The sequence below is a fragment of the Martes martes genome, assembly GCF_963455335.1.
Source record: "Martes martes genome assembly, chromosome: 1".
NCBI lineage: Eukaryota > Metazoa > Chordata > Mammalia > Carnivora > Mustelidae > Martes > Martes martes.
In genome coordinates this window covers 9859298-9879503 of record NC_137888.1, presented here as the reverse complement: position 1 = coordinate 9879503, position 20206 = coordinate 9859298, and the positions used below count along the sequence as shown (strand labels likewise).

Here is a 20206-nt window from a genome sequence, read left to right as displayed (position 1 = left end):
TCCATTTTAGGCACATCCCTGTGGGCCATCTGGTCGCTGTCCTGACTGGTGTGGAGGTGCCCCCAAATGCTGCTTCTAGGACTCCTGGCTCCTCCTTATCTTCTCTCCCCAGCCTGTGATCTGGTGTCTCTAAAGGCTGTCTCTGGTCTTGTCTCTTCATGCTGGTTCTCTTGTCTTTTATCTGTCTTCTTCCTCTTCCTCTGATACTCAAAGTCCTTACTCTAGTCTTCAGAACATCTGTTTAAGGTGATAGCTTCCTCCTCCATATAGTAAAGAGATTCAGATCCTCTTTTATAATATCAAGGTGCTTATAGGAGATACCAGACCGTGAAAAATCCTTGGGATCCCCAGACGACCTCTGTGACCATAATTTCTAAGACCATCTAGATCTACCTTTCCATAGGTACTTGTCCTCTGAAGACATGCCTAACTGTCTCTCCAGTTTCAGGGCAGGGGGGCTCACTTTCCAGAAAGTAAAACACCAAGAGGGAATAAAGACAAAAATACATCTCTGCAACCATAATCCTGATAATACAAGGTGATAATACAAGGCTGGATTTCTCAAGTTGTAGCTATTTACATTTGGGGCCTGATCATTCTCTGGTGGGGAGGACTGTCTTGTGTGTTGTAAGGTATGTGGTAGCATTTTTGCCTCGACCTGCTAGATGCCTGTGCACTTCTGTCCCCCCACAAGCTGTGACAACTGAAAATGTGCCCCAGGGGCAACTTTACCCCTTGCCTCTCACCCTCTCCATCTAGTTAAGAACCACTGATTTAAGATCTCTGAAGGTGATAAGCATGGTGAAGAAAATGGGAAAAGTAATGAGAAAAGGCTAGTCTAAGAAGAAGTTCCTGATATATGGTCTAAATAAATGAAAAAGGGGACTGAATTTGCAGATCCATGGGAAAGGAAGCTTGGGAACAAACCTTAAGGAAAAGAATGAAATTACAAATATAAGAAGGCATTTATTTGGACAGAGAATCCACTAAGGAGTGTTCCTGAATGGAACAAAGGATGAGGGCCAGCCTTGACAGGATCCCTTCTAGGTGCAGATGTGGCTGTGGGCAAAGCTGGGTGTGTCCACGTGACTGGGGTCCAGGACTGGCTGAGGGAGATGTAGGTGCAGACAGGCTTTGGGGGAATGGTCAGTGGTGGTCGGGAGCCCAAGATACGACAGTTGTTCAATGAATGCAGATAGTCTCCTAATAGAATGCGGAACACAGATACGCAACACCAACCGCCCAATAGTTCACTGAGGAACATTTCCCCCTAAATTGAGAGGTATGGAGAAAGCATGCCAGGTACCCTGGGCTAGCCGCCCAAGGGTCAGTTTGTGTGTCCACTCAGCTCCCTGAGACTTTACCGAGAAGGGCGATACAGAGACCCTAACGACAAATCTTCTGCACGTTATGTACCAAACCTCTTCTGGTTTTCCATTTGTTCTTTTTTTTGGACAGGATACAAATGGTTTCGCTTTCCCATAGAAAAGGTCTTTTTGAGTTGGTAACAGAAGAACAGAGGGCATCATTTCTGTTGTTTTTTGTTTGATTTTTTAGAGATAACCCCATGGGAAATGGAGTGGACCTCATTATCTGTCCTATGATTAGAAACTCTCTTGGGTATAGGCATTTATTTCTCCACATAGGTACTCATTTTAAAGCACAATCCAGTCAGGACACCTGGGTGGCACAGAGTGTTAAACTTCTGACTATTTTGGCTCAGGTCATGATTTCAGGTTGTGATCTCAGGGTCATGGTATCAAGCCATGCGGTAAGCTCCATGCACAGCACAGAGTCTGCTTAATATTCTCTCTCCCTCTCCTTCTGCCCTTCCCCCTGCATGCTCTCTCTCTTTCTAAAATAAATAAATAAATCTTTTTAAAAAAGTATAAAGCACTTTCTCATGTGCCTCTCCTTGCATACTTGCTCACCTTCCCACAATGGACACCCACCAGACTTTCCAACCCAAAACCATTTGGACAAAGGTGGAAACAACCCTATGTTGCCTGCTTCTGTTTACTCTAATATCCCTACATACACTTTCCTATCCTTAGCTAATTATAAGAGTAGTGGGGGGGACCAACTGTGGGTAGAGGTCCTAATTTCTTGCACCCTGCTGTGTTTGTGTGGCTGGAGAGACTACTGCAGCCTCTTCTGTTCATACCATTGGGGTTTCTACACCTCAGCAGCAAGCACAGGATGGAAGGATTTATTGATCTATCTGTTCATATGCCTATCAATACATCTGTCCATGCATCCTTCCATTCATCCATCAATCCATCCATCCATCCATCCATCCATCCATCCAACCGTTCATCCACCCATGCATCCATTCATCCATCCATCCAAACATCCATCCACCCATCCACCAAACATCCATCCATCCATCCAACATTTGTTTAGTGCCCATACCTTGTCAGGTGTTGTAAAACAAAGAGAAAAGGGAGACATGAGATTATTTCTCAAAGAGCTCAGAGTGTCTAGGAGAATACATTTATAAACAGAAAACATTGAATTACTCTTTGGTAGGTACAGCACTACATATATGAATGAATAAGAAATAGTTGGAACTGGATTGTGCCCTCTTGCATGAGATCCCATTGGGCACCCTGGAAGTCTTGGCCATCATTGCATCACTCTGGTAGCCCCATGGCTTTAGGAGGCAAACATAGACTGTGCTCGTCTGTCTGTGATGGGGATGTGGGGAAGCCTTGCTCTCTGTTCTTCAGCATTTTCCACAGACTCATGTCCCAGGACTTACAATTGCATAGTGACTTCCTTGCACTGAACAAAGGGCCCGTTGAGTGTCTTTAATAAACCTGCTACCAGAAATCATAGGAGCAATGACAGTGGTGCAGAAGCAGCATTTTCCCAAAGAGGATTTAAAAATTATCTGTAGAAAAGTGAAATTGAATGTACTTCAGCATTTCTGGAACTTTTGGCTAAATTTTCAATGATCTCTGGGTCCTTGAAACTACCCTTACCTGGTCTTTTTGATTGCCTTTCTTCTAGATATCAAGAGTCTTCATCAAAGACATGCTGACAAACCCAATATGAAAAAGGAAAGAAAATGATTTGTTCAAAATCAGGACTCTGAAGGGCACCAAAGTACTCCAAATAATTTTGAAACAGTGAAGAGCTCTTTTCTTGTCAATTCACCATCCTATTTCCCTTGATGTTTTGATTAGAGGACAAGATCATTCATTTTTAATTTATTACAAAGAACATGAGTGCCCAGGTCACACCCTTTCTAGAAGACCATCTCTTAAGTATGCCCAGTTTAGTGGTTAAGCACTCAAGACCCCAAACCTGATGAATGGAAAGTCCAGCGATGCCTCTTCCCAGGTGTGTGAACTTGGACGAGTTTCCTGGCCGGTCTGTTCCCCAGTCCCCTCTATGTAAAACAAGGAGACTAACTGTCCCCACCATATAGGTGACAACAGTGATGTGAGTTCCTATTTGTTGGCACTTAACCCAGGGCCTTGTTAAATAGTGCTTGCTCAATAAAACCTGATGTTCCTACAATGCTCTATCATCACTTCCTATGGGATGACTTCCTTCTCCTGAATTTTAATGATGATGTGTGTCAAATACAGCAATCTGGAGGTGTTGTTCTAAAAGTACCTAATTTTCTCTCCCTTGCCCTAGAAAAACTACTGAAGGTCAGGTTAACAGGCCTGGCTTCTTCTAAAAAGTAATCCCAGTCTACCGATTCTTTCTTGTTTGTCCTCAGCAGACTGGAATTGTGGATGCCTTTTATTTTCTGCTCTTAATTACGGGGAATATGGCTGAGCACCTTAATTTCATGGCCCCTTCCCAGGGAGTGTCAGTTTTTGTGAACAGCTTAAAACAGCTTTGGGAGGTGGGTGGAGCAGAGGTCCAACCAGGTGGGGTAGATACAAACACATTGGAAAGGGTCAGAATTACCGCATCTTTTTATTTCTTTGGACCTGTAAGTGGATGGGGAGTAACAATAGTGCATCAGTTCCCAAGGTTTCTCTGGAGCAGTGGTTCTCAAACAGGGGTGACTGCATCTCTCAAGGACATCTGACCATGTCTGGAGACATTTTTGATGGTCACAACTCGGGGAGAAGAAGCTACTGGCATTGAGTGTGTGCAGTCCAGGGCAGTTGCTATATGCTATACATCCTACAACATACAAGACACTTTTCCTTAGCAGAGAAAGGTCTGATCCCCAGGGTGAACAGTGGTGAGGTTGAGCAACTCAGCACAGAATTATTGGAAGGCAAATTCTCAGCCTGCCTAGGCCTTTCCCTTACAGCATCAGAACTGGAGTATCTCAAGCTCCTGCCCTCTCATCATACAGGTGGGACGGGGAGCAGAAGATCATAGTGCAAGGGTGCACACAGCATGGAGTCGAGACCCCGAGTCAGCCCCGAGCTCCTGTGACGCACTCCAAACTCCATTGCCAGCTAGGCCACTGCATCATAGGATGGGAGGAGGTAAGCCGAGACATTCCAGCTGGGCTCTGCCTCCAGCCAGCGCTGTGGCCTGGGCTGCTTTCTTAACCCAGCTTTTGGTTCATGTGTCTTTTTTATTGTTATGCTATGGGCATTAAGAGCTTTACTTTTCTCCCAAGGTTTTTTTTTATTAAAAGAGTGGATGGTGGTAATGTGCCTGATGCATTGTAAGCACCTGGTGAATGTTAGTTGTCCTTTCCATTAATAAGCAGCGATGAAACTTAATTGTCACCTGACTCACAAACCCTTCCCAAAAACAGTGCACAGTGTGTGGGATCCGACAGAGCCTGGTGGAGGGGCTCTTCCCTCTCATCCTCCTGGTCCAGAACCTGTCAAGGGTCCTGCAGAAGGAGCTGCCCAGGCTCATCTACGATGATGGGCGCTGAGGGCCCTTCTTGGCCTTCTGTTCCTTCAGGTTGCGTGGTCTCTATTAGAACATGGAAGGGACAGATGAGGCTGTTTGAAGTAATGCTATGTGAATGACATGCTCGAGCCTAACCTGACTTGGTTGACGTGGGCAGCTTGGGCCTCACAGGGGGGCCACTGTGCGCCTGGGGGCCAGGATTCCCCAGCAAAAAACAGAGCTTGGGTAATGGTCAAGTAGAGATCACGGAGGGAAGACAGAGAAGGAGGGAGGAAGGGAAGTGGGGCCAGGCAGGCCAGGACCTGGGGTGTGTGCACATGACCCTAAATAAGCATGCAGGGGCGTTTTCTGAGTCACAAGAATTCCCAAAATATAATCTCTAGTGTACACCGTGGAGTTTTTATTTCCCTGTCAATTGCACACTCTGCATGGAAAGCCAACTCATTTGAGGTAATACAGAATCACCTTTCCAAAGGACTTTTATTAGTTTACTGGTTTTTTTTTTTATTGTAGAGAATAATTAGCTTGAGAGCCTTTTAATTTGTTCCCATTAAGATGTTTGCATAGGAGCAATTAGAGTCTGGCGGGCTCTCTGCATTCTCTGTGAGCAGGGGCCTTTCACCGGCTGTGAGCTGGCTTTGGGGGGAAACGTAATTAATTCTTGCGGCCTTTGCCACGTGGAGCCCAAGGAGAAAGGGAAGGAACTTTCTGTGACTCTGTGGGACTGGTCGTAGAAAACCCAGATGAGAAATGCCTTTTATACAAATAAGGTTAAAAAGAAAAAGAAAACCTCAAACCCACCTACTTGAAAACAGGATTTGTAATGATGTCAGAGAACTTTTGAAATTGATAAATGTTTCTGCCGAAGGGTGGAGAGACTGTTCTGAAAGGCTCACCAGGGAGTGGATCTCTTGCTCCGCAACTGGCCCCTGGAGATGTGGACGGTCCTGTTTACAGGAGGGGCAGAAGCCACTTCTTGCTGTCAGAGTCGAATCCACTGCTTCCTAGTCAATTTTTTCTCTCAACCATAGGAATAATTAGATAGGAGTGTTTGCTGGGACCTTCACTGAAAACTCTGGCCAGATTGAGGGTCATGGCAGTGTAGGTTCTGGGGGGCTTCCTGGAGGATGAACTCAGGAGTGAGGCCCCTGATGACTGGCCAGATCATTCTGTGGGTTCTTCTGTATGTTGGGTCCTGGACATGGACCAGGATGGTGCAAGAGAGGCACCTGAGACACAAATTTAAGGCAGTGCCATCTCTCAGAGTCATGCCAGAGTGCAGGGCCAGCCTTCCCTGATCCTGGGAGTGAGCACCTCCCTAAGACGTTCTGGAAAGTGCCTTGCTGCCCCAGGAGAGGGTCACCCCTGCTGGATTCCCAGACTGATAGATTAAGACAACTGGCTGGGAAAAAATACTTAGTGAAGGCTTCTCTCCCCGCCTAAACCAGCACTTCACTATTGTCTTGGTAACAGGTTATCCTGGCTCACCCTCTGGTTTGAGATCACTGGCTTAGAGAAGTGTCTCTTGGGGACTGCCCTGGATCCACATGAACATCTCCCTTGGGGGCGGCTCTGATGGGGAGAGGCTGGAAGGGTACAAGGAGCGGGTAAAGGCAGCACTGATACTGACGGGAGGGACTCCCAGGCACTGAGTGTGCCCAGTGTCATGGAAGCAGCCCCAGACCGTGGATGGTACTCCTGGCCACTTGAGGTTCAACCTCCCTCCACCCTCAATGCACACAGTGTCAGCTGCTATCCAGGGGCCCCAACCAGTCTCTAACCAAATCACCTGTCAAACCAAGAGGGTGGTGACTTTCCTGTGGACAGACCGTGGGCTCTGCAGTGAACACCCCCATTTGTTCCTGGCTCCTGCATTTACTAGCAGCCTCTCACCTCAAGCAGGTTGCCTAACTTCTGCATGCCACACTTCCCTCAATAAAACCGGATTAGTCACGAGAATTCCTACTCCTAAGTTTGTGCGAAGGATTTAATGAGGTAACACAAGAAAATGTTTGGCACCATGCCCTGCTGGTACATAGCTTATGCTCAATAAATTCCAGCTTGACTCCGATCAGTTTAACTCTGGTGAGCTCAGCCCTCTGCCAAAAAGCACTACGATCATTTCTGCGCTGCTCCATGGTGAGGGAAGTTGGCCCAGTCTTTCATCTCAGCGTGTGCCCAGCTCTTGGTGCAGCCGCAAGGCTGTGTTCTGGGCTTAGCAGAGGTTACTTCCCTGCCCTCGCCTCTTTTCTGTATAGCCTCCGTGGCATTTCTCAGGGTTACTTTTTACCTGCTGACTTCTTTTATGTGTCCACCGCTTCATATATTTTATCTCAAATCCTCTTGCCAACCATGCAAAGTAGGGATCATTGTACCCACTTGACAGATGAAAGACTTGGGGTTTGCCCGTTTAGGGGAATGGCTTCAATTCACACAGGTGCTAAGTGCTAGTGACAGGGTAGAAACCAAGCCCCTGATCCCAACCCCCTGGGCTCCTTGCCCTGCCCCTTCACCCATGACCCACACCCTCTAGTCAGGCCTGTCTTTCTGGTCTCCCTATCAAAGACAGCTCATAGAAAAGGACCTCATGGTGAAGCACACAGGATTCCTTCTGGAATGAAGTTTATGTTGAAACGTCAGTTGAAGCTTCCAGGTGAAGAACAAAGAAAGGTTTGCTTGTGGAAACTGAGTCCCAGTTAACAAGATAAGAAATTTGCAGGTTATCTGGAAACTTTCCGTGTCACATTGAGGTATTCTTGGGGAGGGAGGAAAAAGCATTGCAACTTGCACTTTCAGGTGTCTCTTACTTCAATGTCTATTTTTAGGATGTGTTTTATGATGCATAGGCCCTAATTACATCAGTATAGTAGGGCAGGCATGTCGTTTATAAGTAAATAACTATGCCTAGGTTTTGAGGCATGCTAATTAGGTTTTATTTGTATGTCACATGATCAAAAAGGTTTGGAAATGACTCTCGATTTCAGAAGTTCCTGTACCACCTAAAAAAAGCTTTGTCCAATTCAGTCCATCATGGGGAGAAATCCCACTGGGTTCTTTAAGGCATGCAGATTTTTTATGCTAGCCTCTGCAAGTGTGCGTGTGTGCGTGTGTGCACATGTAAGCGAGAGAGAAGGTTCGAGAGAGGAAAAGCTTTATTTTTCTTGAGAGAGACTTCTTGAGAGTCCCAAGAGCTTTAAATCGGGAGTGCTGGGAGGACATATAACCTCGATGGGAGCTGTAGCCTGGGTTCAAATCCTGTGGGAAGACAGCATTCTCCCACTTCCTAGGGGTTCCTTTGAGAGCTGGAGGCTGTCAGCCCCGGCCCAAGCCTCCTCTCACCCCTCCGCGTGAACATGCAGTTCCTCTGGTTGTTCGGATTTCAAAGAGACTCTCATTCAAACCAACCTGGTTAACCCTAAAATTGCTTAAGGGGGTGGCGGGCGTGTGGTGGGTAGCTGAGCTACGGCATTGCCGGGTTTATCGGGTAAAAGAGAACATCCAAACCACAGGGCGGGTGAGAACCTCCAAATCACACCAGGGCAGAGGAGGCTCTTCCGCGGGCAGCTTCGTTCCTCAGCTTCTGCCCGGCTCCATCTAAATGGCCCTGTTGAATGTTCCCCCGCAATGAAAGGGATTTAGCCGGTTTGGCTGTGGTGTCTGACCAATGAAAAGAGTAATTAAGGAAGATTAGGAGAGCTGTCTGCTAATCGTGGAGACCCCCAGGTGAAATCTGCCACCGCTGATCTCTCCAGCCCATACGTACTTTATATATTACACAGTACGTGTTATATACTATGTGTCATATGTCATACAAAGAGTTGTATTGCGAGAGTTACACAATTACACAGTTTAAAATGCCGACTGAAACTATATAGAGCTATCTCTATAGAACTATATACACACATAACCTCGAAAGCATCATACAGGACCCTGTCTCATGGTTCATTTGTTATTTAAACAGATTAATCCACCCCTCTGATACAATGATCTCTTTGTTTTGAACACAACCCAGAGGGAAGTGGGAAGTGTATGGGAGGCATAGCTTCTTTTTTTAAAATGTGAAGCAATGATGTAGGATGATTGACAGCTGAACAGACTGTCCATTGTTGGCATTTGTACCTCTTTACGTGACCCCACCCGCTTCAGAGTCCTAATCTTTGTTTAAGGTTGTTTAATAGTTGTTCCTCTGCTCTAGAACTTTAGGAGTCAGAGCCATTCTGATCTTTACAAACAAACAGTAGATTCAATAATAATGACCTTGGCGCTTGAGTTTCTGTTCACACCTGCCAGGGCCTATGTAATATCATTTTCCCCTATTCCTGCCACATTATGTACGCCAGCCTGTGAAGGGCCGGGACAGGAGAGAAGACTCCCAAAGCATACAGCTATTTTTCCTTCCTCACAGGTCCTCCAGACCCTTGGATGGGTTTTATACATATACGCAGTTTCAGATTTTTACAAATTATGCCCATGCAAAGTGGGTGAGTGTCAGGTCCAGCTGTGACTGTTGGGGAGGGGGATGGGACTGCACAGAATCTGCCTGCACATTGCATGAAATGAGGGGTTTGGTGCACAGAGTTCAAAGGGCAGCAGAAGCTATGTGATAAAGGACAGCAAAGTGCAGTTAGCATTAAAACTGCTCCCAGAGGAAAAAAAAATGGCCCCCAAACCAATGTATTTCAGTTTATCTCCATTCCCTTTCACACATTTTGAGGTTAACATAAAAAACAACCATTGAAGGATATGCATGCTAAAATTTTTTGCACAGCAGAAGGAAACTGTTTCTACCTTGAGCAATGAGAGAGCTGTTCGGACAACTTGTTTCTCCCCCCTGAGAAGGCTCGCCCCAGGGTGGCCCGTGATGTGACCACAGAGGAGCATACAGTGTGATTAGGATTCTAAGTGACTTGTTGGCTCTTTTACACACACCCCTGTCTGGCAAACTAACTCATGCAAAAGTTTCTAGACATTTCCTAGAGCTCTAATAATGAAAAAAGAATGTCTGAAGTCCTGTACATTTTCAGGAGAACTCAAGTTGTGCTCAGGACTAAGAGAGCTCTCAAGGAGAGGGAGAAACAAGTCTGCTTTTGGTGCTCTCAGGCTGTATCGATTCGTCACTCCTCTTACGGTTTCATTTGCCACCAGAGACCAGGAAATGTTCTTTTTAGGACTCATAGTCTCCGTGGAGGACATCCCAAACACCAGGAGTAAGAGCTGGATAGCTAGCGAGGAAGGTGAAGTACAAAGTGCAAAATGTCGGAGCCATATAATTCTTATTTCAATGGACTAGCTTTTAGGATTTGGCAAGTCGCATCCTTGAGTCCGAATCAATTTAGCACAGGCTGTGGGTTGACACAAAGAAGCATCCATTTTAAAATCAGCACAGCCATTGGGCAAACCTAACCAGCCAACTAAGATTTCTATTTTTGGTGAACTTTTCCATGTGGGCTCCTAAAATGCTTACTATTTAGAAAGAAGACCATGTGAAAATACACACAAGGGCCATGGGCCGGGAGGACACTGGCCCACACCAAATCAACGATTCCCTAAGTGCACACCGATATTACAGCACAATAAAATGAAAGATTTACATTGTTTCTTATTTTAGGGAAAAACTGAATGAAGTTTGACTTGCCGGGAGACAGCTTTGCATCCTGACTGAGGAAGTAGACAGGGCCCATCATTACAAAGCAGAAATAATCTATCACTTGCAGAAATACAAGGTGTGAATAAACAGTCTATCTCCTAGATAGAGGGTTATTATCTGGCTGTCATATTTCCATTGAAGATAAAAACATATTGCAGTGAAGTTAAGGAGGACAACTTAAAAAGAAAAAAAAAGAAACCCTTCAAGAAATTCCGTAGAAAAGAATTCTCTTAAAAAAAAAAAAAAGTTGTGAGGAGTTCTGCTGTGGGGTTTTCAGAATGCAGAAAATTGAGGGCCAGGGAAAAGTGAACTATTACTAATTATTGACCGATATGTCAGCCCCAGGGCCAGGTGGGGTGGCTCTTGGACAAACAACATGCCTGTGAGGCCATCTGCGTTTCTTCTCTCACAGGAGAGGCAAGTGTGATTCTGCCTTCCACAAAGAACGTCGATGTGACCTTGACTCCATGTAACCAGCCCCCAGCCCTGCCCCATCACATCTCCTGCCTTTTTGCTGTCAGTAAACCCAGAATAAACACCACCCTGGGGGCGCCTGGGTGGCTCAGTAGGTTAAAGCCTCTGCCTTCGGCTCAGGTCATGATCTCAGGGTCCTGGGATCGAGTCCCGCATCGGGCTCTCTGCTCAGCGGGGAGCCTGCTTCCTCCTCTCTCTCTGCCTGCCTCTCTGCCTACTTGTGATCTCTCTCTCTGTCAAAGAAATAAATGAAGTCTTTAAAAACAAAACAAAACAAAAAACCAAACCAAACCAAACAAAAAACACCACCCTGTCCCAGCCTCAGCTTCCATCCACAAGTTAAAGAATTGAGGGTTTCTCTACGTGTATTTTCAAAGTACTGCTGACCCAGAAAGTGTTGGGACAGATGTGATGCAATGTCATCGGGAAGCACACAGTCTAGGAACCGCTTTTGCTGTCTTAGGAGATGGTGCACGGGGGTCCAGCTACCTGCCTTCTGCTTTCCTCTGCTCTTAGGACAGGCCAGAGTGGACTCCTCTGTCTCTGGTACCTTCCAAACAGAGGCCTTGTGACATGGGTCTGACCTACAAGATCTATAAGGGGAAGTTTGCAGAGACAGGCTTCCTTTCCTGAAGCAAAAGACAGACCCTCACAAGGAGAAGGGTTTGGCAACTCCCTCCTGCCTGGACAGATCTGAGGGGCCATGGGGCTGCACTTCTGAACTGGCTGCCTCAGGAGACAGGCCAATACCCGGCTGTTCAAGCCACTAGAGTCAGATTTTCCTAACAAAACTCTCACTGATAAACCCTAGCAGGAGCTTTACACTTTTTTATGTCCCTGTGGTAAAATGCATTATTGCAATCATCTTTTGGATCCATGGTTTATTTCTCTATGTTAGCTCCTCTCTCCCTTCTGGGGCATCATTCCATATTATCAGGAGATTAGCATGGAAGAAGGGAGAGTGAGAGATTCACAAAGCTGAGAGTATGAGAGTGTGTCTCTCTGACAACGAGGGGAAGGCGGCAATCCAGAGGAGTGACCAAGCAGACTTTTCCAACATGCAAAAGGTTACTTGAGGTTTTTGAGTTCTGTTTTGTGTACCATGAACCACCCATAATTCTCCTAAAGCACTCCCTCATTATGTTCAGGGTTTACAAAGCTCTTAAAGGAAATGCTCCCTTTCCACCACTCTGGGCCATCATAGTTATGACATCTTTTGGCGGGGAAGGGTTACAGGCCAAGAAAGACATATTGCCTAAGGCTTATTTTACTCAGCAAAAAAGGCTTAACGGCGGGGATTGGTGGCACCGAGTAGGAGGGATGGGGGAACTTAAGGAACCAGAACTACAGGGAACATGTATTGCAGATTATACTCTCTGCTCTGGTACCAGAGAAGCTTCTAGAGAATTCTCTAAAGAGTGGGAATTAGAAAGAAAAAATTTTTTGAGTGAATGTGGGAGAACGCTTCAAGTGTGTAAAAATGGTAGGATGACCTTTCTTATCAGGAAGTAAAATAATAATAATAATATTAAAAGTCCCTTCATGTTGTGAAGCTAAGAAATGTGTGATGTGCTCCACGGTAGCTCTCTGACGTGTTCAAAGATTTCAAACAGGAACTCTGTAACTCAGAGGCAGGCGCATTGAGAACATCACCAGCCCCTTTTGTAGAACTCGAATGAGACACAGACACATTTAATGACTCATCTGGGTCACTAGGAAGCTACCTGAAAAACTGAAAATGAGCTCAAGCTTCCTGTGCAGGCCTCTGCTCCCTCCCCCAACCAGCGAACAGCCCAGGCGCCAGCATTTCTGGGCTTTGATAAAGTACATGATCAGAAATGCCGTGAGAAGCACGGAAATAGGCAGCCTCTCAGAGGTCTGGAGGACTTGCATGGAGTTCAAGGGAGAAAGGGCTTTTTCACTAAGAAAGACTTGAGGAAAAGAAAGCTGCACCAGTACACTCAAAGAGGAGAAACGTGTCAAAATTGATGTTGCAACATGGCCCGATTGGCCTCAATACTTCAAAGCTACGCTTGTTCAGTCGAATTGTATAAAGGGCCCAGGCTCTTCTTTGGTTCTCTTGTGGGTACTTCTAAGTAAAGCAAGGGTGACAAGCCGATGGCGGGGGTGGGGGGGCGGATAAAAAAGGCCATCAGGACGACTTACTTAACACCTCCCACAGCCCACTGGGGTTCCTGCCACTTGACCTTTGCCCAGGATCTACGGCTGTCCCCCCCACTGAGACCTTCCTTTACCTCTGGGCTCCCACCCTCCGCCCCTTCTCTAACTCCTGCATCACCTTCTCCACGGAGCCTCCTCTAGGACTCTGGAACCTCTTCTTTCCCAAAGTGTCACCTGAGATAACCGAACATGGATAGCCAACTAATATTTCTGGCCCGTTCCTGTGATTGTGCTGAGCACTTGACCCAGGTGACTTAATTCAGGCCACACAGTGACTGTCACAAGAGGTACCACTGTCCACATTTTATAGACTAGGAAACCGAGGCTCACTAGAGAAGCTGGCTGGCTAAAGTCGGAAAAATGGAAAAGAGAAGCCCATCATCACTGGGCAGTCTGTGCACACCCCACGTTCACCCCCTTCTCCCTGTTTCCTCCTTCCTCCAGTGCTGTTTGTTCCCATAACTCCCCAGGTTCTCTCCTCTACATCGACACCCAGCCAAGCCCTGGTTGCTCTAATAAAATCTCCGTGTGGGGCAGCCTTGGAACCTTCCTCTGCCCAGACCCAACATCAGACCCAACCTTGCTTTTGCAGTAAAGGGGCAGGTCTTTTCTGAGCATACATTTCAGGTCTATTTCAAGGGAACAATAGAATCTCCTGGCTGCTAGTTTCTTTCCAAAAGAAACTCAAGGCTTCTTGCTGGTTAGCTCCTGGATCAGCAGCCCTTTCTGCACAGGTTTCTGCTACTGGTCTCTCAGGGGCCTGCCCTTGGTGTGTGAGCAGGTGTGGGGCCTCTGGTGGCCTGCCACTCCCCACCCCCACTGCTGGCGCGTGTCTTGGAAGAATCTGAAATATAGATACAATCCCGCTGGAGGGAGTAGAACCAAGGCGTGGGTTCTTTTGGGGATGGCTCTCTTCTCTTTTAAAACTTAAACATTTCAGAAATTCTTTGTCATTTTCAAAGGTTTGTTAGCATGCAAAGCAACAACATGGCGAAGGGTAGGATTATGAGTTTAGATGGGTTTTTAGCGCCTTCTTTTTTTTTTTTCTCGGTTTCAAAATGTGTGGGCAGTTTCAAGATGCAAGGCTCTATTTTGCACCGAGGGACCTGGGGTCTGATTCTTCAGCATCCCGGAGAGCCCCCAAAGAAAGGCAGAGTTTTCTTATGGGCCAGAGGGAGTCAGATCTGTTAAGATGCACGTCTTGGGCTGAACCGTGTCCCCTCCAAAATTCCTGTGTTGAAGTCCTAACTCCTAGTACCTCAGAATGTGACTGTAGTTGGAGATGGGTGCTTTTTTGTTTGTTTGTTTGTTTTTTTTTTTTTTTTTTACAGAGGTGATGGCTATTAAGTGAGATCATTAGGGTGGGTCCTCATGCCATACGTCTGGTGTCCTTATAAGAAGGGGACACCGGGACACAGACAAGTACAGAGGGAGACCACATGAAGACCCAGGGAGAAGCCCACCATCCAGAAGCCAAGAAGAGAGGCTCAGAAGAAACCAGTCCTCCTCACACCTCGAAGCCTTCAACAAATAAAGCTCCACCAGGATTCTCCATGAGACTTCTGGCCTCTAGCATCGGAAGGTCAGGCATTCTGATGTTTAAGTCACCCGGTCTGGGGTACTTTGTTACAGTAGCCCTAGAAGAACCACACCAATTTCACACATTGCCTACTATGCATGTGCAGTTTCATCTACGGCTCTCTGTGATCTGGACCCTTGAGAGTCCAGAGGTGCGCACCTCATACATCAGGCTCATATTCTGCCATTCCCTTTGAAAGCCGCCTCCAAGAAGACAGTAGTGAGTCAGCCTCGCTGAGATTTCTACCTGTGGTTCTAGGAACTCAGAGGCATATTAGCAGTCAGGCTTTGCATAGACCACTAAGCCACTTCTAAGAACGAGGCTACCTGAGGGATTTTGCAAAAGTACGTCTGTGCCACCGCTTTTCCTTTCCACACTTACCGCCGCGCTTTGGGCTGGCAACCTGCACCACACGAGAGAACGCGCGTTGGGGTTCTGCAAGGCTGTCGCATTGCCGACCACGCGTGTTCATGCCAGGCAATTTTAATCACGTCTTCCCTCGTCCCCGAGGCAAATGAAATGAGCGCTTGGCCCGGTGGGGTGGGAAGAGCATGGTGCTCTCTGCGGTAGACCACAGTCACTTTGCATGCCCTCTTTCAGACCCTTGCTTGCCTCTCACCAACAAGGGAACCCGGCCATCCTTGGTCCCACAGCTCACTCTCTCCACCACGTTTCATATGTGTACTTTGCCCAAAATGAGTTATGGGCTTCCTTCTGTGAGGATTGCACGGACTGATAAAGTACATCCCAGGAAGAAAACAAGACGCCATTTCCCCCTGCAGGTCCTCGCTGCAGCGGGGAAGGGAACTCTCACCATAAATTATGCGAAGCAAGAAGTGACCATGGGGCTGAACGTGGCTAATGGCCGGTCTACGGGCATGGAGTTAGAACCCTGAAAGGAAACCATCTGTTGGAGGGGAACAGACACAACCCTTCTAGCGCACGCTCTCAGGCAGGGCCCAGATGGCACCAAAGGCAATGACATTTTGCCACCTCTCTGACGCCAGAGAGTGTGGATGGCTAACGCGGACAGGGTCAACCCTCACCTTGGAGGGCCACCCTCACCTTGGAGGGCCACCATGATAAAATCAACTGGGAAATTGCCAAGATTTCACTTGAAATGAAATCTCCGTATGATATTTTTTAAGGTAGAGATTATAAATCCCCTGAGTTCCTTTTCCCGAGACCAAGGCGTGAACAAGGCCTTTTTTCATTAGGCCTTCTGAGCCTTGATTTGGGTGTCAGGGCTATCTCCACAACACTTCCCTGAAAGCAGCATGCCCCTGGTTCCTAACCGGGGTGGCCTGGTGACCTCTGTGAGCCCAGGCCCTGTGGCTCTGTGTCAGGGCCTGCCCCTGTTCTGGCTCCTGGCAGTTGAACAGGTCCCCAAGTCCTTCCACCATTCCCACCGTCTGGCCTGTAAGGACCACTTCGAAGGCAGCCCCGCATGACACACACAATCCAATCTATTGCCCAGTGGAATGTTTTCCGGTTTCCTGAACCCGCCTTCCTGAGAGGATCAGCCGGGAAACAATAATGGCTCAGAGAATATCGAAAGCCGAGCAAAGGCGGGAAGATCTTTCTGCCTGTTATTCTGCAACTATTGCTTCCTTTGCTTGTTCGTGGCCTAGAGGAAATGCAGCCGGGAGCGGTTCACAGCTTCTCACCAGCGGCCAGCCTCTCTGCCACGGGAGCCCGGGCGCTGCTGCGAGGACAGTGACTCACGCCCATCGCATGATTCAACTTCACTAAAATGTCCTCAGCTGCCAGGAAAGAAGCACTTGCAAACCCTCTAATTTGAAGCTTTGAATCAGTTAATGACTTGCTTTCTTCCTCTCTCCTGAAATCCTACCCCCATACACACCAGCGCACGCGCGCGCGCGCGCGCGCGCGCACACACACACACACACACACAGAGCTTTGTCAAGTTTTTAAATTTCAGGGACCCGGAAGCACAGAGGCTCTGCAACATTCACAAGAGCATTTGTTGTGACAAAGTGGCTGGCAGCTCTGTGCATTCCCTTGCTCATTTGGCTGTATGCATAAATAATGAGTCACAGATACTATTTGGGTGCGCGCGAGTGTCTGTAGCCAGAAAATTAATTATTCCCCCGTCCCGTCCCACTCCACGCCGGCTCTGCCAAACCATCAAGCCACATTTCGCAGGCGTTGGTCAGAGTGCGTGCCCCGACACAGGGCCATGCCTTCGTGACATTCTTATGTTATTATTTTTGTTTGTTTAAGCATAGCCCTCTTTTCCCACCAGAGATACACAAACGGCACATGCACACACATACTCACACCCTCCTAGCTGTAACTCCGGCTACAGCTTTGCACATTTTTCAAGAGGCCGATTGCAAAACTGCAGACAGGTTTTCCACACTGGCTGTTCCTACAAAATGGAAGCGCGGGATCTGAAGACCCAGAGCTGTGACAACTCTGGGCTTAGGAAACTTCTTCATTGCTCTTTGCAAGAGAGACCTCTGTACATGACAACTCGCAATTTTTTTTTTTTTTCCTGCCTTGAAAGACACTGGCTGCCTCAGTGCACAGCGAGGCCCCATCACGGGTATTTTTTACCCAGTCAAATCCTCCTGTCTCCTGTACTCTCTGCCTTTAGAGGACAACTGAGCTGCCTGCCACTTTGCCCCTAAAGTCCCCAGGCTGGTCTAACGTGTGTCTGGGAGCCCGGCCTCCGCCTCCGGCCCATGCTAAACCCCAGGGCCGGCTGCCCCATGGGTCCCAGGACGTGCTGAGCTCAGGACCCTCGGCCACAGTCCTCGCAGGCAAAGGAGCAGAAAAGAAAACCCAGGGAGCTTCTCACCAGTTTTCTAATCTCTCTGACCTTAATCAGGAGCAGCCCAACTTACTTGCACTTGACAAAGTTCTCACACACCGACCGAACACTTCAACAGCTTAGCTAAGTATTTATTAAAACATTTCTGAAGAGCTGCCATCTGATGAATAAGTAATCCAATAGCCTTGTAATCATACGCCCGAGTTTGAATTCTTTCCACAAAACAGACGGGGAATCGGCCCGAGCTACGTGCAGCGGGTTACAATAGCGCTGCCATTTCGTTATCTGCCAAACTGAGCAAAAGTAGGAATCAAAAGACCAGAGCGTACTCACCTCTCATGAAGCACTGTGGGTATGAAGGAAATGACTCAAATATGCTGTCTGAAGCCATCGCTTCCTCCTGAAAATGCACCCTCTTCTGAAGGCGGGGGATTCAATGATTTCTTTCACCTTTGGAGTGAAAATCAAGAAAGGTCACTGTTGTCACCTCACGCCCCAGCATGGCTCCCTGCATCTCTGTTTTTCCCCCCCGTACCTCTGGGGCTCCCTGAGTCCTCTGAAAAATGTACCTTTGTGAAAACAAATATTCAAATTGTTCAAGATTTAAAAAAAAAAAAAAAAAAAAAAGAAAGCGGCGTCTTGGCTGTGGGTTGGTGATGCTCACCACTCTGCGAAACCCTGTGGTTTGCAGTCAGTGTGATTCGTCCTGCTTGCTGACCACTATGCCGGGCGCAGTCTTCTGACACTGCCAGCCTACCCAACTTGTGGTTCTGTGGTTGTTTATGAGGCCCAAAGAAGTTTTCACACAACCCAAATTACAAATTTAACTGTTCCCCTTTCCACAGCCCATCTTAATTGGTTCTTGCCAATCATGTGACTTAAGTGATGTCAATTTTTTTTTTTTTTTAACTTTCTGAGCAATGCCCTTCCTTCCCCCCACCTGCCCTCCCCCAGGCTGTGCAAGAAAATAGCCGAGGAGAGTTTGCAAGAGAGGGATTGTAGAGAAAAGTGACTCAGTCTCTTATTATATCGATGGTCTTTGCTGATTGAGGACAACTTGGGTCCTGTTGTTGTTATTTGTGGTTTTTGGAACTACTGATTATTTTGATAACAATTTCATTGCTGCTTATTCAATAGTAATTCAACCCTGGCATCAGGCTTCTGCTCAGACAGGATGTGGATCCCATCACTTAAGACGCTGGGCATCCGCTCAGGAGAATCCAGCCCATGGTAAAGACTGTAACAGCCTAAGTGAAACTATAAAAAGAAAAACAAAATAAAAGGAAATGCTTTGTGGAGACTCTGACCCCTTGAAGGGTCTAGCAACTTGCTGATATGGTAAAGCCAAGAAAAAGGGGAAGCATTTTAATTTTGTGATGGAAAGACTGCTGTAATAAAAGCAAAATTACGGGGTTTTATTCCTCCTAAATGAACATCTTTTTAGTAAAGAGACGAAATCAGAGTTGTGTCTTACGCACACACTGAAATTAGGAGTCTGAAGGCAAACAAAGAAAAGAGAGATCCTGTATTTTGAGCCAAGGCAGTGGCTAACCTGCCCCTGTTTATTTTTTATTTTCACCTGTGAAAGTTCAGTGCCTTGCCTCTCTCTACTTCAAGAGGCATCGAGAGGCTAATTCGGACCTGGAGGTAAACTCCGTCTAGCTCTACCGTACCTACACTTGGAGTGAGTTAAGAAGACTTCACAGCAGATGGAGGAACCAGAAGAGATGCTTCCCCAGAGCAAGCCCCTTCTCATGCGGCTGACCCAAGAATATCCTGTAGCTCATCCTCCACCTTTGGGAGAAGACACACCTGTTTGGAGGTGCTAAAAACAGGGAGGTTTTACATGTGGGCACACATACTTATTTCTCTCTCCTGCTCATTGCCTTTAAGTGCTAACAAATAAAATAGTGTGCTTTGTGCAGTTCCAAGACAAAGAAAAACTCTCCTTCCCTCATTTATTTTTTTACTAACTTTGCCATCCTCCACATACATCCACCATGGCCCGGTGTACACATCGCGTTTCCGTGTACATGGTCCAGAGCAACTGAGGTGGTGAGTCTCAAATGCCAGCCCTGGATTCCCAGCTGCACGGGAAGAACCGGCAGAATCGTTCGAGCGCCTGTGCTGTCACAAGACGCCCTCGGATTCCCCCTCATCCACTCGGTTTCGCCCAGACCCACAGCAATAATGTGCTTAAGGGCAAATGGCACAGGTCTTCTAAAAGGAAAAGACATGATTTTTACTTACTCCTGTTTTGACTAAGGCAGGAATTGAAACTCAAGAGGCTGCTTTCTCCTAGACTGGTGTGAGGTTAGTAAAAGAATAATAATGTATGTATTTCTTTTATGATATTTATTCCTATCCAAACACAGTGATATTTCCTATTGCTTCTCAGGGCAAATCCCTCGTGAAGATAATTAAGCCTATGTCCCTGTGCTCCCTGATGAACTCAAGTCTGGGTCTGACCCCACGTCAGGCTCTTTTCTCTCCTCTGTACGTAAACTCCCTGGAAGGCTCTGACGAGCCGAATGCCGTAACATGCAGCTGCCACCTCAGAGCCGGCTCAGACTTATTAATGACTTAGCAATTCAACTGGCGACACAGATAAATCCTGATATTTCATTTTAGAAACTCCCCAGATGCCTTCAACCTTAGGTGTCCAGATGCTTGAAAGGAGGCT

The 20206-nt window shown here is 47.0% G+C and overlaps 1 protein-coding gene across 1 annotated transcript in view; it reads right to left on the bottom strand.

The window, feature by feature from the left end:
- The window catches only part of RUNX1 (RUNX family transcription factor 1), a 246307-nt gene extending 227931 nt beyond the window's left edge, over nucleotides 1-18376 (bottom strand). The window contains exons 1-3 of the mRNA XM_080807548.1: nucleotides 18188-18376; nucleotides 18059-18092; nucleotides 17857-17973 (exon numbers count right to left, since the gene is read on the bottom strand). Of these exons, the coding sequence (XP_080663674.1) occupies nucleotides 17857-17914 (58 nt within the window). The 5' untranslated portion in view covers nucleotides 17915-17973; nucleotides 18059-18092; nucleotides 18188-18376. The remainder of the gene's footprint in view (nucleotides 1-17856; nucleotides 17974-18058; nucleotides 18093-18187) is intronic.
- Between the last annotated feature and the right edge of the window lie 1830 nt (nucleotides 18377-20206).